General features: G+C 36.3%; 1 protein-coding gene across 4 annotated transcripts in view; it reads left to right on the forward strand.

The window, feature by feature from the left end:
* LOC136699237 (growth factor receptor-bound protein 10-like) overlaps positions 1 to 26,826 on the forward strand; it is an 89,807-nt gene that overhangs the window by 58,976 nt on the left and 4,005 nt on the right. For 2 of the 4 annotated variants that reach the window (XM_066673785.1, XM_066673787.1), the window contains 11 exons: positions 11,698 to 11,854; positions 15,906 to 16,021; positions 17,105 to 17,179; positions 18,301 to 18,438; positions 18,886 to 18,996; positions 19,584 to 19,682; positions 20,739 to 20,816; positions 23,104 to 23,220; positions 23,317 to 23,383; positions 24,954 to 25,041; positions 25,131 to 25,224. In XM_066673785.1, the coding sequence (XP_066529882.1) occupies positions 11,698 to 11,854; positions 15,906 to 16,021; positions 17,105 to 17,179; positions 18,301 to 18,438; positions 18,886 to 18,996; positions 19,584 to 19,682; positions 20,739 to 20,816; positions 23,104 to 23,220; positions 23,317 to 23,383; positions 24,954 to 25,041; positions 25,131 to 25,224 (1,140 nt within the window). Of the gene's footprint in view, positions 1 to 11,697; positions 11,855 to 15,905; positions 16,022 to 17,104; positions 17,180 to 18,300; positions 18,439 to 18,885; positions 18,997 to 19,583; positions 19,683 to 20,738; positions 20,817 to 23,103; positions 23,221 to 23,316; positions 23,384 to 23,455; positions 24,653 to 24,953; positions 25,042 to 25,130; positions 25,225 to 26,826 lie in introns of those variants that run through there. The other 2 variants (XM_066673784.1, XM_066673786.1) reach the window with 1 other exon arrangement.

Here is a 26,826-nt window from a genome sequence, read left to right on the forward strand (position 1 = left end):
CATTACAGCATTAAACAGGTAAAGGATAAACCTATATCATTTTTTGGGTGGTCTTGACATCTGGCCACACATTCAGGGATGACATGGCTTCAGCAAAAACACACACACACAAAAAACCCCAAAACAAAAAAGCTGATTAGTCACTAATTAATGTTTATCCAAATGTAACTCACTCAGTAAAGTAAATATTTAGGACCAATTTGCAAAATGTTTTATTAAACTTGCAACACACACAAAATCTAAAACAATTCTGAAATAAGCATTATTTGTATGATAAAATGACCCCAAATCTTCATTATCCCCATAAAAATATTCTTAAATCTTTCATAGCATCAAAAACACCACTGCAACATCCTAAGAAATAACTTAATCAATTAGGATACATTTAAATGGTCAGTCACATTTGTAACATTAAAGTCACAATTGCAACATTGCCAAATACATTTACATTTGCAAATGCCTTCTTTATAAGTTTAGATCTCCCTGCAAATGCAGATTATATTCATATAATCTCGCTTTTCCAGAGTCTCTAGGGAGAGTCTGGTACCGTTCACTACTTAACATGGCCAAGCACCACTACTACAGGGATAGAAAACTGATTGACAGGCAAATGGACCAATCACAAGTCTGTGATTGGGGGGTGCACTAAAAATTATAGCGACATTTAAGGTTGAACAGAGCACGGAATTATTTAATGTGGAATGGGTGGCGAGTTTGTTATTCTGGCTAGAATGTATACTTTTTTGCATGCCATATTTATTTGTTAAAATGAAATGAAGTGACTAAACCAACACATTTTTACAGTCACACATGCTTACAAGAGCATAAACAGTTAATGTTGGTCCATTAGCAACTCCTAAGTTTTCACTCACTCCGGTGTGTTTCCAAGTGTCCCCTCCCATGGTTCTGAGGGTCCTATGGGAATGAAATCAGGACGGGGAGGTGAAATTTGTCACTGCACCATGTTTCCCCTGACCCAAAAAACCCACATTGTGCGGCGTCGCACTGTGGCCACTGGGAGTCTGTTCCTAACTTAACTTTAGGGCTAAAAACAGAATCTTCCTGTAATACTGCCCCAGACCTACTTCCAAGGTTCATCACCTACAGACTAGTGACATTTCACCAACACTCCCTAAAGAACTCTGAATAAGCTCAGACAGATTAGATCAATTGCTGACTGTTTAATTAAAAATGGTAATACAAGTTTGTGAATTTTTGACTCAGAATATACCTTTAACAGATTTATGTTTATCAACTAAATATAAGGATTATGTCATATGAAATTGCATTCACTATGAATGTAAAGGAAAAAAATAGTGTGGTAATTTTTTCAAGAAAATCAGGCAATAGAAAACCTCAGCTTTGTCCTACATTGGACAAGTATTGCCAACCCATAGCCCTCCATCAGCAAGGTGAGCTGCTCTCTCAGGATTATCTGCAGGGCGAGAAGAGAACATTTGCCAGTGGTTTTGAGAGGTTCACAATGAGATTACGTTTGTCCTGTGTTGGTATCCGTACTCTACATGTAAGGATTACAATGGCGGTAGATTTTCCCCTCAGAAAAAAGGAAGCTAACCGGTAAGCTAACTTTTACACTGAGGGAAATATCTGTCGTGAAATGGAAATGTGTTGTGTTCTACATGCAGTTTTGCACACAAAGAATTACAACACTGTTAGAGATACTTAAATGTTGTTGAGATATGTGATTTCTTGCAAGACTGATGTTTAAATGCCCTACTAGGGCTTGAACTTACATTTAATTGTTTCACACAATGCGAATTGCACCATATACGGCAGTGGATTTAGGAGTTAGGGGGAAAGGCATATAATGTATGCATGATATAATAATAATTTGTATAGGTAATGTATTAAATAGATTATTATTATATAGACTATATTTTTATTATAATATATATTTTACATGATAATACTGAATTTCATAAGTGAAACTTCTCATTAGCAGTATGCTAATGTTACTGAGCTTGGTTTCTTTTGTTTAAAGAGGAAAAAAGTAATTAGGTACAACAGCAGTTAACTGATACATATTTAGCTGATACTGCTTTTAATTATTTTTACCAAAGTAAGTTCATACAGAGATATTATTAATTATTAATATTATTGTCGTTTCATATCAGCAATAAGGCTAGTTTTGGAAATCTTCCGATAGCTAACATTGCGTTTAAACATCTGGAAGGCGTTAAAAAAGTGTCTCACCATCTTTATTTGATGAGACTTGTTCTTTCTTAAGCAGTTCATATCGTAAAAGGCGATTATAAACAGTTAAATTAACAAAAATCCGACTGTTACTATTTCACAGTATTTTAGTTACTGACATATATAAGTATGAATTAAAATTAAAATACTATGCTTAATTTGCTTTAAAACAGACAATTTAATTAATTTGACGGAAAAAACCGAGCTCGCTATTTGTGCACAGATGTCCCACTGTACATTGAATGATTGCAGCCAAAAACAACACACCTTTTCGTCATTTTGCATTAAATTAAGTGAAGCTTCAAGAATCGTTGTCCACCATCGACGTCACAGGCAAGACGCCTATTGGAGTTTCCGAACACCGTTGGGGGGGCAACGGTCTTTTAAACCGTATTCCTTGAATTAGTAAGAAATAACATGTTTTCTGACTATCAATAAACACAAGTTAGGAACTCAAGTTCCACTGTATTTATTTGTTTGACACTTTCATAGAGCTGGTGCCTAGGCTTTAATTCAGTTGAGTGCGGCTCCGATCCGCGCAGTGACTCCGGGCCACATGCAGCCTCAAATCAGTGACACGTCAGAGATTAGATTCACAAATAGAACCCGGACTGGATCCGGATTGTATCCGTTAACTGTAGCTGACTGTTATGCGAATCTGCTGGAGGATAAACGGATCCGGATCGGAGTCGCCTGCTATGTGGAATGGTTAACTATATGTATGCATTAACTATGGTTACTAAAAAATACCAGAGTAAAACCATGGTTAATGTTGGTAAGGGCAGAAACTATATGCGCTGGTTGTAATTGTGGCCATCCATATTTATATTCAGGAAGGGAATTATTTATTATTATATTAGAGATGTTGCACATGTTAAAGTGGACATGCCATGTAAGGTCAAATTTGTGTAATATGTACAGTGTGACTATATATATATATATATATATATATATATATATATATATATATATATATATATATATATATATATATATATATATATATTCTATTTGTTGTTAATGAAAGTTTCTTTTAGTTTAAACCGTATAAATAATACATTAGACCAATGCAACATTTATCACAGATATTTTGGAAATATGTCTAAAATGACTGAAGTGTTGTTTAGCCTAATATTTGCTAAGAAAAGAACAAAACAAGTCTGCGCTGAATCTGCTGGAGAGAAACTGCGACTCAACAGCCAGATAGTATTGACCACCGGGGGAATCATTTCTCACATACTCACATTTAGATGCTGCACTGCAAGGGAGTGCTCTCGTGTTTTGCATCAAACACACGTTGTGCCCTTGTTATTAATACAGGTGAACATTTATTTAATGATAATTTACAATAACTGAACACAAACAGGCTTGTTTAGATGTAAATTTTTGATATTTGCAACAGCACTATCTTAGTATTGAGTCACAAATAATCTATACAAATACTTTTTTGTGGAACCAAGAAACATAACACGCACACACGCACACACACACACATGTGTATGTGTGTATATATATATATATATATATATATATATATATATATATATATATATATATATATATATATATATATATATATTGTTTTAAATATTCTGTGTTTTTTCCTCCCACCTTGTGGGAGAGAATGAAAGAGAGATTGACTGACTATGTAAGTGTATTTTGTAATGAATTAACTTTAGTCTGGTAATAAATTTCATGATAATTCTACTTGTGGTGTAGATTTTAATTCTTGCAGATATTTTCTAAGAGTATTTAATATGAAATATGAAATAGCATAACATTATTAATCCCAAAACACTGTTCAACTGCACAATTTCAGCCCTGTTGATTACAATGACAGTTTTAGTTCGTTTCATTGAGTATAATGTGAGGTAACAGTTTAGGAAATCAGGTTTAATTGGAGGGTGTTTACATTTATATTGGGCAAATCATATTGGCTTTACTGATGTTTTCTTTATATATGCACACACATGTAGCAGAATTATTATATACATCACTGCTGATACAAAAGCCTAAATTTAAATGTTAAATTTAAAAATTTGGTTTCTAATATTTTGCAAGCAATGTTTCAAGGTCGGCAAGGAACAATGTTTGTTTTAGGGTCATTTTGCCTTGTATCCAGTAAGTGAAAAGCATGTTGAAATGGGGTAAGCAAGGATATGGAAATGTTTTGAGAAACAACATAGATACTATTTGAGTAGACTTTTTCCTCTGCTCTAATGTTTTATTTATTTGTTTTTTTTAATATGAGCAACAAAGGTGTGTTTGTATATAGCAGAATCATTCCTCATACTACTTTAGTAATAAGAACTGACCCAGCTAGCAAAATGGTACCTGCCCACACTCAGGCCGAATCACGCATGCCGGAACAAAAACACTCTGCCCAATTTCGGCACGCGGAGTCTGCATTGTCTCAGCCGTGATGTATGGCCGTAGTGCTGGCCGACAGTTCTGGCCCGAGACTGGGACACTCTCGGCCCAGGCTCGGCTGAGTGTTGCCTAGTCTGGCAAACCATAATTAAATTGCGATAACTGGACCATGACCGAGTTTGAGCCAGAAGTACACCATAAGAGCCAGACTCAGCCGAGATCTTGCTCATTACCGGATGTAATAGTTCATTTCCTTATATACGCCCCCACCCCCTCCTATCCCTCAGAAAAGGATAGAATCAGGTTCATGGAGAAATGATTGCTTTATTAAATAACAACTTACATATATACATTTTAAAGCAATGCAATCTGATCAGTAAGTGTTTTTCATACAACCTTGAAAAAATGTAAATATACAGCAATTGCAATGTATACAAACAGTATATAAAATCAATAAATAGAAAATACATTTGTAACTGGCATTTGAAATTGGCAGTGTCATGATTTCCTAAATCCAATTAACATTCAAATACTGTTTTTCTAAGAAACATAATTGGTTTTACACCCTAAGAACTGCCTTTTTACATTTTCTTTAAAAATATGAAATTTATGTACTACACTAAGGCCATAAGGCTAAATAGCAAAAGGGTTAAAATCCAAAAAGAAACATTTCACCAGTAGGTTTGGAACAGTTATATATATATATAAAAAAAAAGAGAGAGAGAGAAAAAGAGTTTCTATATTGCACAAGGGTACTTTACAATAGTTTGAGTTTCCTCAAACTTGTGGAAGTACACATTTGACACTTAGGCTCAGATTCATGGTTTACATCATTTCCATCAACAGTTTGCAAGCCTCTGCTGTGTTGTCACATATTGTCAATACCTCACTGCCATCAACAATGATGGCAACATCAACTGTATCCTCCTCTCTGGTAGCCTGGACAACAAGGACCTGCAGTCCTTGTTGTGCAGAGTAGTGAAAGAATGCTTTTAAATTGAAATACTTACAAGAAGAAGCTGTTACCTGAGGCCGGTGAGAGCTGCTCACGTGCCGCGGTCACAGTCGTCTTTAAAAGCTTAAATAAAAATTTCCTCCCTAACTTGCGATATTTATCATAATTATTTCTGTCCTTTGTCTCAGTCATTACATCAATTTTCTTAAATTATACAATTTTAACAAAGCTTACCTATAACTGTATTGCATTTAACAAGTTAAAATAATGATTCTGTTTATTTAACACTTTTTACTTCTTTTTCCAGACAGTTAAGAGTATTGTCTTTTATTTTTAGATGTGGGCCAAGTAAGATTAATATGCAATATTTAATAAAATGCTCTGATCAGTGTAGTGTGCTAACTGCAATGGCAATCGACTTGACAGCTGTCAGTGCCAACGTGCAGCCGGAATCAGCCCAGATTTGTCTTGCTAGCTGGAGAAACTATTGCTCTGGCAGCCAGACATATCTAAGCAATGATCCATACCACCACCATGTTTCACAACTAACAGCTTTTTCTATTTTCATCATTCTGTTGCAGGTTAATTTTCATTTCAACTTTTCATCATTCAATGTAGGTCCAATTCTTGACTGGAAATTACATAAATAATGGGTGAAAGGATATTTTTGTGGTCCTGTGTATTAAAAAGTTGCACAAAATCTGACCTTCTGTATCTTGAGGCTTTCATTGGTCTTGTTTCAAATTATTCTGGGATATACTTTACAATAAAGTGATGTTTGTTTGAGTGGCAGTTGAAATGTGATTATTAGTCCTGACTGAAAAGATTACCAAATTATTAGACTTAAGGTTTTTTAAGTGATCTCACTAAGTAAAGGACATTTCTAAGTGCTTTATGGAGTGCATCGTTCTCTGAGGTTGGAGCTCCTTTTGGTGGAATGTATGCTTTTGCTGAGGCTTTTAAAGAGAGACACTCTCTCTCTCTTTCTCTCTCTCTCTCTCTCTCTCTCTCTCACACACACACCCCATCAGAAAACTCTGACCCCACTTAACCTGGGGATTTACTGTGACACACAGGGCTATAGTGTGCATGTAAAATCCACACACACACAGTATGCCTACATCCTCATCAGAAACTGTGTCTGGTGCTGGTTAACATAGAAGACATTTCTCTCTCTCTCTCTCTCTCTCTCTCTCTCTCTCTCTCTCTCTCTCTCTCTCACACATTCTCTCTCACACACATAGATACACACACAAACACACACACACACACTAGCAGCCTTGGCCCCTCAGACACACATGAGTCTGATTATGACTCAGTATTACATTACCTGCATTCCTTCTGCTTTCGCACACGCAAAAATGCTGAGTAAACCTGTCTCTGTGCTTAGGTAACTTCTCCCAGTGTTATAGGCCTATATATGTACAATGATGTGGAATGTTATGGCCTTTTTCAACACTATAGCATAGTAGAGTTACAAATTAAAACTTATAAATATCTGTGACCTGTGTTTAATTGCCACTACCTAAGTGAAGCATGAAAGTGGCAAAAATTTTAGTATATGTAGTTGCATTGATTATCAATCAAATCTTGCTGTCAAAGTAAATCCAAATGACATATTAAAAATTTAGGAGCAGTTACATATCATTTAGTTTTATGTGAGTTGCTTGTCACAGAGGAGAATACACACACAAAATGAACGTAGAGAAACCTTTTAAGGTATGATATTGAACCTTAAGACAATTGCTGTATCTTACCAGACCCAATGCCAAAGAGTCAATAAGGTTTAAGACTCTGTTTTACATTCTGTATTTTAAAATGATTTAATTAATGTGATGTGTTAAATATATTTGTTAAGCTCGGTTAGATAATTGCTAGATTCCAAAGGCATGACGTGCACCAAAAAGCCTATATGAATGTACTTTCAGACCTCTAAACCAACATAAACAAGAACAACCACAAGAGTAGTTTTAGCTGTATTAGTGACGCAAAGCGGATGGCATTTCAGTTAATAAAATGTGTTAATCTTTGTATGGGCAGCTGTCCTCATTAAACACACATGCATTTAACACAAGTACAGTTTAACTTAAAGTTATGCTTTGTAGCTTTCAAGATTACAAATTGTGGTTTTTGAAACATCATCAGGAGAGAGAACCATGCTGAAATGACCCATCCATGACATGAATTGGGGTCCAAGCTCAAATAACCAGTCCCACCTCTTGTAACGGACAATAAAACCAACAGGCAACCTAGCAACCCTATAGCACCTCCCAGATATCTCCTAACAGCTACTTTGACTGACTGCTACATGACCTTCGGAACATTTGAAAACCCTTTATTAGAGGTTTAAGCAACGGCTGCTCCCTCCCACATGACCCACACGAGAAGGATGACTCGTCCAATCCTAGGCAAACGTTTGCTAGCAGTCATGTGACTAAGGCTATACATTTGCACAGCCCTAAGCAAACACCCTTGGGAAAGCGTTTTGTGACCCACAGGTGCATTTGCAACAATGAGGAGAGCGTATGCAAAACCTAAAGAGGGTGTTTTACCAATGCTCTGCAAATGTTTGTTTGCTACTATGAAAGAGGATGGCCAACTCACCCCACATACATACCCCCCCCCCCACCCACCACAACGCCTTTCGCTGCTAAGTGTTGAATCAGATTACACGATATTGTTCTCTTGCAGCTTAAGGCTGTGCGTGTGTGTATGCGCTGATGTAAAATATTTTGGCCTTGTTGCCTACTCAACATACATTTCAGCTGCTTGTACTGGTCTTAACAGATGTTGAGTATATGAAGCCTAAACAATTGTTCATTGCAGGGATATAGGAGTGTACAATTTGGATTGTGTGTGTGTGTGAGGGGAGACAGAGCATAAGAAAGAGAGCAGTAATGTCTTAATATGCTGACTTCTCAGAAAGAGAGATGGAGAGGTTTATTTTGGCCGAGTAGTTCAAAGCCAAACTTCAGGGGAGAAATAGTCTGAAAAAAGGTCTAAATCTGTGTGTGTGTGTATGTGTGTATGTGTGTATGTGTGTATGTGTGTATGTGTGTGTGTGTGTGTGTGTGTGTGTGGTGAGAGTGAAGATGTGGGGGTCGCTCTCAGGGCTTTCAGAGAAGCAGAGAGAATTTAAAAGTTTTACAGAGAGCCAACACAAAGTTTGGTGTGTACAGAGAGAGCAGAATGATTGCAGCAGATATACTTTTGCTCTTAATATCTGTTATCCCAATTGGAGTGTGTGTATGTTAGAGAGAGAGAGAAAATCATGTGCCCTGATACACAGAAACACATACTGTATATAGTCACTGTTGGAACAAACCATCTTCAAAGTCATATACTTATTTATTTCAAGAAATTTTAGCCATACCTTTCTTTGTTTTTATATTTTCAGAGAGTAAAATACTAAAAAAAGACTATTTAATTGACACAGTGTCTGAAAGCATTTGTCAGCCATCATGTTGTTTACTCAGTTTCCAGTCAAACAAGAATTTCTCTCTTATATATATTTCCGTGTTATGAAGAAGCAGAAATGGCGATCCATGCAAGACCAAAACAGTCCACATCAGATATAAAACACAAAAGCATCAACACTGCTAGACTGGAGAAAATCAAGCTCCACGTTTCATTATGAGATCTGGAAATCATCCACAGATATTTATTTCTAACCTTTTACTCTGAGAGAACAATTCAACATTGTGGGTCTGAAAGGATGTGTAAGATATGATTTTGGATTGATGAGTCTAGACCCCAAAATACTACAGGCAACTACATACTGTGGTTATGACAAAATCAAATGCATAAAAGCACATTGGCAAAAAAAAAAAAAAAAATAGTGATTTTTTTATAGCTGAATTGCCTGGAAAGGAAGGGTGGTCTCTGATTTTTATTTATTTATTTATGTATTTTTTGTACTGTGTGTGTGTTAACATATTTTACAGTGTGTGAGAATGGATCTCATGCTAACTTTTTTTTGATGGGGTGGGGGGTAAATTATTTTTAAATTAACTTACAATAAAATATAAATGTTTTACTTCTTATAAATGTACCATTTTGGAGGTGGGATATTTTGTTCCATCAATGTAAGGTACTGAATAGGTGCTCGTTCCTGTGGCCTTAAAATCCCTCTGGCACACACACAAACACACACACACACTGCTGGAGGTGTCAATTCCACACAGCTTAATCCAGTTGAAATGGAGTAGCGTGCAGTTGCAGTACAGACTGTTCACCGGCAGTCTCTCTCTCTCTCTCTCTCTCTTTCTACCTTTCTCCCTCCCTCCCTCTTTTGTTCTCGTATTTTTTCCAGTCCTTCCTTCCTGTCACTACTCTTTCCAGCAAATCTCACCCTTCTCCCCAACTCCTATCTCAGCCGTTCCTTTCCTCCTTCCCTCCAACCCCTCCCCCTTCCATCTTCTCACTCTCTCTAGCTCTCTCTTCCCTCTCCCTCACCCTCACCCTCTCTCTCTCTCTCTCTCTCTCTCTCTCTCTTTCTCCCTCCCTCGCTTCTCTCTCTCTCTTTCTCCCTCCCTCGCTTCTCTCTCTCTCTGTGTGAGCGAGAGAAGGTTGGTTCAGTGTGAAAATGCCATCGTGTTCTCCGGACTGCTGCCTCTACCAGGCAGTAGAGGTAAGGCTGATCATTTACATTAGACTCTAAGGCTAACATTACATACACTTTAACATCTTTACAATTACTTTATATACTTCTGCAATGTATAAGCCTAGAACTTAGCCAAGTGATTACTTTCCATGGCCTATAGATGACTGCATTAACATGACTTAATTTGATTTACCTGAAAGAGAAAGTACAGCTGTAAGTATTTGTATTGCACTGTGTGCATATAAGTTTATGATTATGTATATATTTATTTATTTTTTTAAGGTTTAAACTATTTCTCTCTCTCTCTCACACACACACACACACACACACACACACACACACATATATATATATATATATATATATATATATATATATATATATATATATATATATATATATATATATATATAGGGAGAAGTACAAGAGAATAGGGGATATGGGTATATATATATTTGTAAAAGTGGGCATGTTGGGTAATTTTTTACTGTCATTTACAGCAATTGTGTGTATGTGTATTCACATGTTTAAAGAATTATAAATATGAGACTTAAAATTGTTTCAGTGATCTAGACTGTTGGCAACAAGAGGCAGTTCTAGGTCTCAGACGTGAGAGAGTGAGAGAGTGAAAGAGAGAGAGAGATACTCACACTTCTTAGCACGCAATGCCAGGCTATGTCTAAACGTGATCTGTAACCATTAATATACAGTTGAGGACAAAAGAGATGTGCTCTCACACACAAATAACTATGTAAATGTATATTCAGAAAGAATGCCAGTAGGCACTTGAACTTTTAAAGTTATTGTAAAATAGGATAATAAGTGAATAATAATAATAAGATTGTATTATGGAACTAATATTCAAGTTCTGTATTTGTGAATGTTAGCATATTGGTTTCTGAAAGTCTAAGGGGTTGATCTGACTGTAACAAGCATATTAAATTAAAGAAAAATCAATAAATGGCAGTGTGTTATTTGGAATGATTTTACCATACTTTAACTTTACCTTTAACTGTTGTAAAGTCATTATAATTCACGACTTGTTACTTTTACAAAATGCTAAAAAAATGTATGTGATAAAATACACCAGTGCACAAAATAATGGTTTTTTATAGTCACACTAAGTGGTTCATCTGCCAAGCAATATTGTCTTGTATGCTTTTCTAGTAAAGTTAGTCTAATACTTTTTAACCACATCATTTTGGTGATACGTGCAGTGATTTGTGTGCAAATTATATACTTTATTGGTAATATAGTTTTACAATTTGCACTAAACACTGACTTGGCTTTATAACGTGGTTTCAAAAAAATATATTTTTAGAGAAAAAAAAAGCTGTTTAGAAACAATGGTGTTGGAGTCTCTTCCTAGGTACAGATAACTGATAAAGCAGATAATATTTCTTTGTCTTCCAAAGAGGAAATTTGTTATATTTACAGTTGTGTATATATACAGGAACTAGATTCACTTTGCTGAGTGAGCTTCAGTAACATTTTCTAGAGCTGTGTCAGATGTGTGTATGTATGTGTTATATGTGTCTCTTTGTGTTTTGTCCAGATTATCAAGGTTTTCGGTGAGGATGGTGTTGGAAAAGTGGTGGAAATTCCTGCTGATATGACGGCCAGAGACGTGTGTCAGCTCCTGGTCTATAAGAGCCACTGCCTGGATGACAACTGCTGGACTTTAGTGGAGCATCATCCATTGCTTGGACTTGGTAAGTTCAGGATAAAATTGTCATGCCCATGTTAAAAAAAAAAAAATATATATATATATATATATATATATATATATATATATATATATATATATATATATAAATAAAAAATGCAGGGTCAGCTAACTTGTGCACCAGTACAAATGCTTCTGACTTTACAAAATCGCCATGGCAAAGACATGAGACTTATATGAGCAATATTTTACTTTAGGGTCAGCATGTTGGTAGGTAAATTGTCTGTGTAAAATTACACATAGGTTTGAGTGTGTGATGCCCTGTGATGGATTGGCATCCCATTCTGGGCATGTTCCTGCCTTGTGTCCAATCATTCCGAGTCGACTTCTGACGCACCATGACCATGAACATGATGAAGTAGTTAAAGATAATGAATTTATATCTTAATTATTATAAAAGCCAAAAGACATGTGTAGATAGTTTTTTTATTGAAATGCAATTAGAAATATTTAAAAAATGTCTACATAAATATGTTTCTTGTAAGTCAAAACACCAGTAATAGGCTGTAACTTTGTGTTCCAAGAAAGGGATTAAGTTTATTGAGAACATTCATTCATTGTAAATGGAGGCTCCTTTTGAAAGCAAACTGTGTGTAACACTGGAGATACGCTTGATATTCTCACACTTTTCTAACTCCTGACTCACTCCAGCCAAACTAAAATTTCACATATACTCTCAAAATATTTTCACCAAAAAAAAAATGTTGGTTACAATTGCAATAATCATTTCTGTTTGGTTGTCGAAGATAAAGTTTTGATAAGGCTTAGGGTTTAGCTTAAATGCTGTGTGTTTTAATGAGAGAGTTAAAGCTTTTTCCTGCAGCAAATCTGTCAAATCATTTGCAAGGCTCAGAGAGCTCAATCTACATGCAATCACCTTTATACAAGACACACACGCACACAAACAGAGTCCTAATTTATTGTATTTTCAATCTATGTATTCTATAATTTGCACTCATAATTTTGAACTTTTGTACTATATAAGCTATGGCTTTTAAAAATGCATATAAAGTGTAAAAATAGAAGGTTTAGTAGTTTGAAAGGCTTAACAAAAAGGAGAGGAAACCTAGCATGAAAGAGAAGAGATCGAGGAGGAAGACTGATGGCTGAGAAGGAATTAGTCACTAATCTGGATGCTGATCAATGAGGACACGTGTTGTGCCGTTCATTTCTCAGTCCGATTACAGATTAAAGCCCTGCCTCCCCACCCCCATCGACACGAAGATGGAGCCAAAGAAGAATGTCCCAACCATGACACTATTGCTTGTCTAGGGGTGGATAAAACCTTATTTTTTGACCATCTTTTTGTTTATTGTTAATATTTACAAAATATACAAAGCTATTTACAATTTTTATCATGTTAAAGATATAGGAAAATGCAGTATGCCTAAGGATTCTTGGTATCAAATAGTGTGTTTACCTGAGTAGTGAAGAGCAGCGTCATCTTATTCAGTACACAACACCAACTCATGATGTTGGAGATCACATTTTAATGTTGGCATTAACATGTAGTGTGCAAGGCTATTGTGACAATTGGGAGAATTGGCTAAATATAAAGTTACTAATGTTCATCTAAAGTAGCCTAAAGTTAACAAGCTAGATTTTTGTAAAATGGGTAAGTGTAACAGTTGGTTGCTAACCACATTTTTTTTTGTGTTGGATGGCAGTGCAACTGTAGTTTGTAGTATTTTGTTTGTTTGTTTTTTTTGAGCATGTAATCAAATTTTCACCACCAGTAATTAGGCCCAAATCTTGTTCATAGTGTTGCAAAACAGAAACCTTTCTGAACAGGGCTTCCATACTATGATGTCACCATTTGCTGATGGGGGTGTGGTCTTATTTTGGTCAGCTGACTCCCCATTGGCTGGGGCTGCTGGTTATGCTAGCATTGTGTGCAGTGCAGTCGGCTGCGTTTCCGTTAGTTCAAGACACTTTAGATTTCATCTGGGTGCTAACGCTTGCTTAACGTTACAGGAACCTTCCAGCAGCGTTCATCTTACATAAGCCATTAGCTGCGACGCTCCTGGACTGCACTCTGATCAGCCTACTGCTCAATGCAATCAAGCTAAATACATGACCTCATCTCCCTGCAATGCTTTCCTTTCTCTCTCTCTCTCTCTCCCTCTCTCTCTCCCTCTCTCCCTCTCTGTCTCGAATTTTGTGTTGGGGGGCAGGGTGGAGTTGTCCGTCTGCAATACTGGAGCACAATTGTACACGATGTACATAAAAACGTAGGACTAGATTTAGTTAAGCAATCTATATTCTGTAATACACATTGAGGGTGCATCAAATTCACCTACTCTCCCTTAAACAAACACACACACACAAATACATTTTCTATTTATTTTAGCTGTGCCCTGAGGCATATGTCTCATATGAATAGACAGAGCTAATACTGAGGCTGTCTGCGTTTTCTTTTTCTTTTTTCCTTTGTCTCAGTCTGTCTCTCTCCATTTTCTTTCTCTGACTCAATTTCCAGCTTTTTGTGCTCTCTCTCTCTCACACACTCACACTCACACACACACACACACACACACACACACACACACACACACACATACATGCAAACACAGAAATATATACAGGTAGCTGAGCTCTTATTAGAAGAGAGTTTGTGTTGTGAGACTAAGGTCAGGTCCCAGTGAGACCTGCAGTTTTATTTCTAGTCCAAAGCACAGACCCATTTCACTTGACCCCAAAACTAGGATGCAGGCCAATGGTAAAATTCTAAAGGAAAAAAATGGACCTCTGTTTCCATTCCGAGACCAGTGACCTACCAGAACATTGACTTAACAATAGCTCAGGTTGATGCTACAGATTTTGATCTAGTTGAATATTTAACTGGATACATACATTTATATTTAATGTTGATCATTCATTAATGAATGGGCTGTTGGAGTTTTTTAAAACCTTTGTCACTGCTGGACTGAGAATAGTCCACTAATCTAAAATATCCACCCAACAGCATCCTAAGAACTAGAGGACCAACAACACGCACTGTGCAGCAACAGATGACTTAGTCCCTCTGATTTTACGTCTACAAGTTGGGCCAACATGTCCAGCTGTAGGGTCAATGTATCTGAGAAAATGGACATTGAGTGTATAAACAAGGAGATGGTCATGTTATGGCTGATCATTGTAATTTCCACATAATTCCTGTGACTATTCTGTTGTGTAAAGCCAGGTGAGGTCATGTGTGACATGGATTACGCCATGGTTCATGGCAGATGTAAAACTTAAAATGGCAATAAACATGGTATAATCACTACTACTTAAGTCCTTAAATGGCTGATTGTGCTTATTATATTGTTACAAGGCAGTTAACCAACATCATTTTTAATAATTCTTCGTAGTATAAAAATTATAATAAATATTTCTTTGACCAGTGTTGCTTGTTAAGAGTAATGGTCTTAATGATTAAATGACACATGAATACAGGACTGTATTGCCAAACTTCTTCAGTATAGTCCCCAACTCCTGCTTCACAGCCAGAACCAGCTGGGACTTCAGCACCACAATGTCCTGGGAAAGTACTGGAGCAGCACTTGCCTCCGTTTGGAATGCAGCATCACAAGCAGGCAAAGATGTAGCATAGACGAAAGGCCAAAGAAGGCTCTGTGAGAGTCCTAGCATTTTACTAACTTTGTGAGGCATCATGGCAACGAAAACAGACCCAAAAATACAGACCAAGCACTAATAAAGTCTCAACCAAAAAAAAAAAATAATAATATAAAAAACTTCACTCTGGATGGATCACGTCTGCTCCATGCTACATCAAAGCAGAAACCCAGACAGAATTGAATTGCTGTTGTGTGTGCATTTCTGTGTGTATTTTACAGTGGCTTTAAATGAAACTCAGCTGACTAGATTTTGGAATCAAAAGTATTTCAAGGGATGCCACAGTTTGTAACCTGTGCTTTTTCTTCTTCTGTACCTATTTGCTGGATTTACAGCAGCAAAAATGACCATGTTACTCATTTTGTTCTCTACTCTTATTGATTGCCTTTTTGTGTGTTTATATATTTGTGCATGTGTAGAGAGGTGCCTGGAGGACCATGAACTGGTGGTTCAGGTGCAGGCCTGCATTCCTCCAGAGAGCAAGTTCCTCTTCAGAAAGAACTATGCCAAGTACGAGTTCTTCAGAAGCCCCCTGGTGAGAAATATACTCTCACAAGTTTTATGTTTGTGGTGCTTGAATCCTCTGTAGTTTCCATCACATAATGTATTTTGTTTCATATATTTTTGCATTATTTCTTTATTGTTTTTTTTTAGATCAGTCAAATAATTTATGAGAAAATAAATTATATACTCCATTTACATGCATTTTAAGAGGTTTCTCTATTTAGATCCTTACCCTCAGTTTTAACAATCATAATAAATAGATGTTAAAGGGTCATTTTAGATTAATCTGCCATTTTTATTCAGGACGCATCTGTAATATTGTTATCGTTATCATGTTTATTTGTGATTAAAAACATGTGCAAAGGACTAACATAGTTTAGAATGTAATACATTTTTTTCTGCAAGCCTACTGGTTTATTTTTATAGAAAACGTTTGAACAGTGGAGTTCAGACACAGACTTAATCTGTCTAGAGCCAGCGCTTTAGAATGGTATGTGTAATGTCTCTTGCAGGTTAGTGCTGAAGCTGCCTCCTTGAGCAGGGCATTTAACCTGGTCTTGTTAATCTGCAGTTTAGCCACATACTTAGCACACCTCACGCTAATAAGTTTCAGAAGAGACACCATCTGTATGCCACAGTGTTTCTCTCTAAGTATACATGTGTGTTTGCATACATATATATATGCAAGTATGTTATGCTAGCAGAGCCTGAGCTGCCATTATTATTTACCAGTGTTTTCACAGAAATTGGGTTGATCTCTGCTAACGAAAACTAGAGAAACATGCAGGATCTCATGCATACACACTGGAGGGGTTACGTCAGAATGAGCTCATGCTAAGGCTCTCTGAGTAGCAACTACTCATCAGTGCACTCCATACTGGGCTTCATTAGCTTGGCGAGTTAGCATGCTGAGATGCTGCAGAGTATTTTCCATTACTGTGAAATGAATGGTTCTGCTTTGAGCAGAAATAGATGGCTAGAGTGCTAAAATGGTGAACAGTGAGTTTGTGTAGCAATTCCATTGTTTGAATGGCATAAAACCTGAGAACTGCTAGCATTGTGCACAATAATCATATGTAACAAGCTCTCTTTCTGTGTCCTTCACTCTTGACAGAATTTCTTTCCAGAGCAGATGGTAGCGTGGTGTGAGGAGTCCAATGGCACAATCCCACCATCACAGCTTTTGCAGGTGACTTACGCACCTCACACACAAAAATCCAGTAGTAAATGTTATTATATTGAAGAATGTAAAACAAAGAATGATTGTAACAAGCAAAATCTAATTGAACAATACAGGAAATAAAGACAAAATATTCAAGATTGTGCACCTTCTCTTTGTCCAAATGTGTGATGTAGTCTGCTTTGATTAAAGCAAGAAAAGAGCATACCACATACTAAGAACTTTAGACTAGAAATATTTTCATCCAAATAACATTATATTCATAATTTGTCATTTAAAAAAAATATTAATTAAATAAGAAAAGAATGCAACATGGAAACATTTTCAGTAATGTTCCTAGGATTGGACGTCACCGTGTATTTCAGAGCCTTTAAAAACTGAAAACAATTATACAGTGCATTAAACTTAAATCTGCCTGTTGACAAGTATTATTGTTGGTTTTCAACAAAAACTCACAAAGTCTTAAATGACCGAAATCCAAAAGAACACACTTAAAATTAACCTGAACATTAATCTATAAAATAATTCCTTCTAAATTATTGAAATATTACATAAGATTACATTAATACTTTTTCTTTCTAAAGTATTTTAACCTTTATAGGGAATTTATCACTTTAGCTGGAATCCCATACCAGATAACCTAGCAATAATGATCAATAATGAACAGATTTTGGGATTTGATAATTCCCCTAGTGCTGGAATGTTACTGTCAACAACATAGTGTTAAATATGAATTTTCAGATTTTTTCCCCCACATTAATCTATGAATTCGCATTGTTAATTGTCTCAGTCCTAATGTTGTCTTACATTGTGCTTAGCATTCTTAACTGTGAAACATGACTCAGCTAAGAAGCTTGAGTGTATGACACCAGTGAATGTAGGTCAGCTCCCACCTTGCAATCAAACTGTTTTCCTTTTGGCAAATGCTGTTTGTCACTCTGCTTGCTTTGTGTGTGTGCATGTGTATGTGTGTGTGCACACATACACTTTCACATTGTTCAGATGTGGCTGTATGCTAATGCATGTGACGGAGAGAAAGAGAGAGAGAAAAAGCTAGTAAGTGAGGCCTTGTTGTATAGGATCCAAAAGCCTTTAGGAATAAATAACTCCCACTTTCCACTTCTTTGCAGAATTTCTTAAATTCCAGTCGCTGCCCGGAGATCCAGGGCTTCCTTTACATAAAGGAGACAGGCCGCAAGTCCTGGAAGAAGCTTTACATGTTCTTGCGTCGCTCTGGCCTCTACTGTTCCACGAAGGGAACATCTAAGGCAAGCTGAGTGTTTTATTTTGCTTATCTACATTCAAAATAGTTGCCATATTTCTTAAATTGGCAATGATGTGACATCCTGATAATATGCGTGCAAAACATACATGGTTTGCTTAGTGTGTTCCAGTACAGAATTAATTCCACATGTTTGGACGTCAGAGGAAAGATCAAGTATGGGTCAGATATGCATCAGATATGTGAAATGAAAGTCAAATTTGATTCCCTTCTTAAAGTAGACTCACAGCTGTGCAAACACAAACTTATTGGAGTTCTACATTTGGATTTCATCCTGCTGGTCTTTATATACTCATATTCTCTGAAATTTGGTCGATGTTTTTTAAATGTCATGATGACCATTAGGTAGTATTAATCATCTAATTCTAGTATCAGGCATAAATATAAATTGGTCAAGGAAATGTGCTGATAATGTTCTGTTCGCGTTGTTCAGGAACCCAGGCATTTGCAGTTATTGTCTGACTTGGAGGAGACTAATGTGTTCACTGTGACATCCGGCAGGAAATTGTACAATGCTCCCACAGACTACCAGTTCTGCATTAAGGTAATACAGAATCAATCAGTTAAAACAATATATATTACACTAAAATGAACATCTTTAGCCAAAAAAAATCTACTGTATGTGCCACAGATTCAATCTAAGGCAATAAATTCTTTTTTTTTTTAAATCACTAATAGTGACCTTACAGGGGGTGCCATTCCATTGCAGCGTGACACACACACACTGTAGACACTTTTGAGTAGCCAATCCACTTAACCAACTTGGAGCACCCTGAGGAAACCCTGACATGGGAAGAACACATCAAACTCACCCCAGACTGTCACCCGAAGTGGGGCTTAAACCCACAACCCCAGGAGCTATGTGACAGTGAAACTACCTGTTGCGCCACCAAATATGTAGTCGTGCTAAACTGAAATGTATTTACACCATTCATTCAAAACATTAAAACTGTACTACACCAGTATTTGCTTTGCACACTTGGTATATCTCCCTGTCACCCTGTTTTCAAAGGTCAGGACCCCAATTTTACAAACACATAGCAGATATTTGGTTGAGAAATCATTTGTGTGCCAGACACAAGAAATATATATTTGACTGGTTTGACTTCAGGAGTGGCTTTTTATTTACAGCCAAGTAAGAACAGGACAGAAGTGAAGGACCTGAAAATACTGTGTTCTGATGATGAGCAGAGCAGAACATGTTGGATGACAGCCTTTAGAGTGCTTAAGGTACACACACACACAAAGTCAAACAGAGAGAGAGTGAGAGAACACACACACAGATAGAGTGGGGGAGGGCGCCAGAGCTCAAACAGTCACATATCCTTATGTTAATATTGGAGTAATTTGTATATATTTCATGGCTTAAGAACAAGAAAAATTTGACCAGAATGGGCATCTTAATTATAATTGAGAATGGTATAATGAGTAATGTTATAAAAATAAATAGTATAAAGTATATTGATTTAGTTATTGGTTAAATGCATGCATATATCACATTTTCACTATATCTAAGTATATCTATATCATATATAACTATATATAACTATATCTTTTTTTATATGTGCTAGATGGAGCAATAAAGCTTTAAGTGTCTTCATATATTCCACCACTCATTACCTACTGCTGCGTGAGTCGATTAGGCTTTAGATCCCATGGGAATTTATGAAACACAGTGTGCTGTTATGTTACCCACCTTCTGCTTCTATTACATTGTGGCAGAAAAAAGTATACACAGTGGCCTGGAAAGTCAAACCACAACAGCACTTAGAAAGCAAATAAAAGTCTACATTAACATAAAGGCAGATCATGAAAATATTGTGCAAACATGACATTAACAGTGTATACCAAAATATTAAAGAAGGTTTATTGTGTTCTCTTTTATGATAATATGGATAATACATAACCATAACTTTGTCATATTGCACATTCTGTCTGCATGTGTGATTAATATAAACAAATCAGACTTGATCAGAAGGTTTCAGTATATTACAGTTCACATTTGCACTGAGCTATAGGAACTGGCTTAACAGGGTTTCTCTCTCTGTCTCTCTCTCAAACCCACATATCAATTTGATATAATAATTTAAATTGACTAAAATAATATAGATGTTGAGAGAAAACGGATTTAAAATGGTTGTGCTGCATTGCTACAATGATAAAGCATGAGTAGTAGATCTCAATAAAGAAAATTCAGATCTTATCAGATCTGCCTCTGGCAGACTTACATTTTCACATAAATAACTTGCATTCTTTCTCACATAATACAAATCTGCTTTTGTGCAGTATGGAATTCTGCTCTACCAGAACTTCAAGATCCCTCACCAGAGAAAATCGCACATCTCAAACTTCACTACACCAGTGGTGAGAGTTCCACCTCTTCTTTTTTTTTTTTTTTTTTTTATAATGGTGTGAGTGTGTGATTTCCACTGATTGTCCTGATTGTGGTTTTGGGCTAAAATCTTCTTTGAATAAGATTTAAAACCACTTTAAAATGTGATTTGACTCAGTTTGGGAAAATTGCTTTGTAGAAACCAGTCCCACGCATATCAGTATGAAGTTTCATGTCTGAACATGGCCTAATCACAGATCATAGGTTGGCTAACTTCCACTGCTTATGCCAAAGAGCCACATAGCTGTAGATTCCTTTATGCCTTTACAAGCACGTCAGGTGCTTGTATTTAATGAAGCCTTATTAGGCTATCACAAACGGTTACTGTGGTAATGATGATAAAGTTTGTTTTTACAGAGCCAACGCTGATATTGCAGGTGTTCTGAGAGATTTGCTTTGAAGGATTGTGGCTGTTTGTCTTGTTTTGTTTTTTATGAATAGCAGTCATTGATGGGCTTTTGAGGCTGGCAGAATAGAAATTCTGTTGGCTTTCAGTGAAGACCTTTTCATAAAGATAATTTGAAAACCCCAATGAGGATGATTTTGGAGCTACATGACAGGAATAATTAAATTTATTTTTACAATTGTATCTGATTTTGGAATGTTCTTACGTTATTTTTTTTCTGATCTAGTAACATTAATGATTAAATTCTGCTTTGTTACGACAATACTTTTCTCTGTTGAAATTTACTGTACAAGTGTACAGGCACTTTAGCATCATTCTCTTTGAAAAACAAATAATAAAGTACTGTATATTTATATAATACTGTATATACTGGACATGTATATTTTTTTACAACCACATTTTCAGATTCAAAGAATTTTTGGCAGCTGAGACAGCTGAAATTGTTGCTCAGAGAAATCCAGCCTACAAAATAAATTCTTGTTACCATGAGGTTACAAAAAAAAAAAGTTTCAAAAAGAGAATCTGTTGTAATTAATCAAACCAAATCAAAATTGGATTAGGTTTGTTGTCACATCACATAACACAAGTGTAAGGTGAGTGAAAACCCTAAGTGCATAGTCCTTCCCAGCAGCAGATACAAGGAATATAAAATAAAATATAACAAGAAAAAGAAATCTAGGCAAGCCTAGTTTTGCTGGACTGCCTTTAGCCATATAGCACTAGTCACATGTGGTGTTTCTGGCATTTCAAAAACAGGAAAGCCAAAAATACATACCCTTGTCATTGGAAGGTTTGTAGAAGCTTTGGTGCGTCATATCAGTGTCTTTGTTTACATGTGGTTTTTATTATGTGATTGTGTTGTACAGAACATATGGAGGGCAGGACTAATAAAGGCAGAAATGAAAAAAAACAGCACAAAGTTTTGTTCATAATATTTAACACCAGCATCAGTGTTTTTCTTTTTCATTTTATTTAAAGATAAATAGTAGATGATCTACCACCAAAGAACAAAGAAGACCAAGAACAATGGCTTATTTATTCAATGTAACAGGTTAGACTAAAACACGTGTAGTTTAAGGTGACTTTGCACAACTTAAGTTTTATAAACACACTATTGCCACAAAATGTCTCCCCACCATTATATTAAACTTTGTAAATGACCGCGTCCGGCTCCACTGAATGATAACACTGTATTTGAGGCTCTGAGCTCTTTCTTGAATCCTAAACCTCGACACGCCCATGGACGAAACCACGGTTCACACTGAAGAACGTACTCTTCTTTGGTTCCAACTGGGAACTAATTTTTCTGGTTTGTGTACCAGTTTATGTTGTAAATGCACCAAATGGTTCCAAATTTAGTTAAAAAAAACTGGAACTTTTCCCCTTTGTGAAATTTGACTGAACTAACAACAGACAGTGAAATAAAATTCCTACTCGCGCATGCGCGTTTAAACATTAGGAGTCTGTCAGTAAGAGAAAATGCCTCTTCTAGGCCGGCCCAGTATGCAGTCCAGCAAAAATAGAAGTACAGATTGTTTCCAGCTTATGAAATAAAAAATAAAAGAACATTGTGTATACCAAATACATAAATATATATTTCTATATTATATAATGTTATAATGATTACTGATTTATTTTTACTTTGCTACATCTGAAGTGCAGATTAATTTGCTCTTATATGTACTTACCTGCTGATCTTATCCAGTGCAACATACAATGTCACAGTTTTGCATAGTGTAGAGTTATCAAACATCAAGCCAATGTGCTGGGGAGATGTCTCTTCCACTCTGATATTTATTTCATTTAATGGCAATTTTGACATTTTGCAGTAAAATCATGATATTTTTCTGCAGAGGAGTGTCTCAGAGAATTCTTTAGTTGCTATGGACTTCTCAGGGAGGACTGGCCGTGTGATTGACAATCCTGAGGAGGCGATGAGTGCAGCAATGGAGGAGGGACACTCCTGGAGAGTGAGTTTTTTTGTTTTTTTTTACATGCAGACAAATGAAAAGTCCATTTCAATTTCCCCTGTATGATATAATATATGTTGATTTCCATTTATGTAGAAACGGAGTCAGCGAATGAATGTATTGGGAAACCCTAGTCCACTGCATCCCTCTTCTTTAAATTCAGGTATGAACCTCCTGGTACTTTGTAGACCGTTAATGTTTTTCATTCATTCATTATCTGTAACCGCTTATCCAGTTCAGGGTCGCGGTGGGTCCAGAGCCTACCTGGAATCATTGGGCGCAAGGTGGGAATACACATTGGAGGGGACGCCAGTCCTTCACAGGGCAACACACACACACTCGCACATTCACTCACACCTATGGACACTTTTTGAGTCACCAATCCACCTACCAACGTGTGTTTTTGGACTGTCGGAGGAAACAAGAGCACCCGGAGGAAACCCACGCGAACAACACTCCAAACTCCTCACAGAGAGTCACCCGGAGCGGGAAATGAACCCACAACCTCCAGGTCCCTGGAGCTGGGTGACTGCGACATTACCTGTTGTGCCACCGTGCCGCCCCAGTTAATGTTTGTACACTGTAAATTATTATGGCTGTTGGTTTCAGACTGGCTTTCTATTTGTGAGATTTTTGTATGAATATTATGTATTTTCTGTTGAATCTTTATTTAAAGAGGAAATGTACAAAGAAAAGATATCCAGTGTTTTTAAACAAATTTACAATGTGATGCCTACAACATACTCCAAAAAGTTTGGGACAGGGGCAAAATAAAAAAAAAATGAATATTTTATAGAAATTTCACAGGATTTATAGGAATTTCAGTTTGGGAGACAATTGTCAAACTGTTCAAACAGAACTATATTCATGCAAAATTGCAAATAATTTAGGTATTTCGCAATCTAAAGGTCATAATATCATGAAAAGATACAGAGTCAGTTAAAGTTTTGGTGTGTAAAGATCAGGTATGGAAATCGCTGTTAAATGTGTGTGACCACAGAACCCTCAGGTGGTATTGTTTGAGAAACTGTTATAATTGACTGTGCCATAATGGATGTAACCACATGGACACAAAAATCATAAGTCCCACAGCATGGGTGATCTACAGATGTGTAAAGGGATCATTGTGGCAGAGGCTAGTGTTGGTATTTTGGAGAGACATATGCTACCATTAATACATCTTTTCCCAGGAAATAGACATTTTCTATTTCAGCAGGACAATGTCAGGCTTCATTTTGCTGACTGACCTGCCTGCTGTCCAGATCTGTCATTTATTGAAAATGTATGGCGCATCACGAAGAGGGGAATCAGACAATGGTGACCACAAGCTGTTGAGCAGCTCAGGTCTTGTGTACAGCAACAATGGGCAAAAGTGCTATTCAACACTGCATTAATTTATTCTCTTCAGTTCCCAAATAAATATGAAGTGTAATTTAAAAAAAAATAATAAATAAAGGTAATGAGACCCAGTGGTAAACATGACCCTGGCCCATCTATTTTTTTTTGTGTGTGTTTCTACATGTATATATTAAATAAATAGAATTAAAGAATTAAAATTGTAATAACAATAAAGGTCTTTTCCTCTTCCCATTGTCTGTTGGGAGTGAAGATTTACAGATGTCAGTTTTTATTGCATTTTTAGATAATGGGATTTGTTTGATGTTTTCATTTGTCAAAACATAATATTTTGCAGTGTACTGTAATAATAAAATTTATTCTTTTATTGTCCCTAGTGATCCACCGGACACAGCTGTGGTTCCACGGCCGAATCATGAGAGAGGAGTCTCACCGCATGATTATACAGCAGGGTCAAGTGGACGGGTAAGACACTAATATTACCAACAAACCAAAGAAACCTTTTCAAAAACTTTTCTGTTTTTTAATTGTAATTTTTAAAATTTTCTTTATAGGTTGTTCTTGGTGCGAGACAGTCAGAGCAATCCGAAGGCTTTTGTACTCACACTGTGCCATCATCAGAAGATCAGACACTTCCAGATCTTACCTGTGAGTCTCAAGCTTTAACCTCCTCTATAACTTGTGTATGACAAAATATGACACACCTCATAAACTTACAAGCAGAAATCAAATGTCCCTTACAGTATATTAATTTCCATCAAAAATACAATGCAGTACAAGAGCTCAATTGGTTTATGATTTATGGTTATTTTCTGGTCTCTAAAGTCCTTTTAACACTAAAAACCTGAGGCCTTAATGGGATTCTTTTTTGCACAGTGTTTGGGGTGTTATTATTCACACATGCAGCTCTTAAACTCTGTTTTACAAAAATGCACCTGTTTATCCATTACATAAGATGGCCAATAGCGCCATAATTGCTGAATTATATGAAATCACCTTCTTTCTGGCCATGCTACCATGTAAAATTTGCTGCCACAGACACACAAAAGAGATATTTACTGCTTTTTTTAATGACCGTTTTTAAAAATCAACTCCTGTGGCGCTTACACTTAATAACATAACTGTTCAACTGAAGTATAACTGAAAAGTTAAGCTTGGCCCACTATAGTTTCAAAATTACTATATTTTCCAGTAATGTACCAGCTTCTTTTCGTTCTGTTTTCCTGCTATTTTTTCAGTTAATTTGCTAGGCCTCCTGCAGGTAGAAAGCTGGTTTACCTTTAATGGAAATTTGGTCACATTGATGATTCTTATAAAATGTCTCATTAACTTTTCAGACACACATATAGTCAGTAATAGATTACTAAAAAATTATTAACTGGATGCCTATAAATAGATATACACTGTATGCAGCTGATACAATAATACCAGGGTATGTCCAAATGATTGTATAAAGAATGTTTTTTTTATATGATGGACCTACTGTGGACAAAGGAGGTTATTGTGCATACACACTTTGAATCTCCATAGAAAAGCTTGAAATAAAATGGGATCCTCAGAAGCAGCTGCACATGAGCCTTAGGCCATAATGACCAAAGCTAGAGGTGTATAAAGTCTTTTAAAATTGAGCTGTGGAGCAGTGTCACTGCATTCTCTAGGATGATGGAGCAACACTCAGTAAATTTGGGATGAATTAGAGTGGTGTCTGTGATCCAGAACTAATCCCCCAACATCAGTACTTGAGCTCACTAATGCTCTAGTGGTTTAGCATTAGTTAAATCCCCACAGCAATGTTCCAACATTTAACCGTAAGGCTTTCTAGAAGAAACTGGGGCTATAACTGTGGCAAAGGGGTGACAACTTTATTACTTAATTACTTATTAAATTATTAACACCTTTTCAGAAGCAGTGATATGATAAATCTGATAAATAAGATCTAAATCTTTAGAATAATATTTACTTAGAAATCTTTGCAATAAATTTACATTATTTATCTATTGTCTGCTTGTAATCACATTAAAAGTAATAAATAATTGTTTATAAACCATAAATAGAAAGTGTAACAATAACTTTTTATTTGCCAAATAGTGAAGCCATATCTACCTATTAAACCTCAGATCTGTCAGAACACTGACCTTACTTTTTTCTCTTCCATCAGTTGACATTAAACCTGTAAGTTTCAGCACATATTTAACCACCAAGTTTAATCAATTAACCTATAAAATCCATCCATCCATCCATCCATCCATT

The sequence above is a fragment of the Hoplias malabaricus genome, chromosome 6 (genome assembly GCF_029633855.1).
Source record: "Hoplias malabaricus isolate fHopMal1 chromosome 6, fHopMal1.hap1, whole genome shotgun sequence".
In the NCBI taxonomy this organism is placed as follows: Eukaryota; Metazoa; Chordata; class Actinopteri; order Characiformes; family Erythrinidae; genus Hoplias; species Hoplias malabaricus.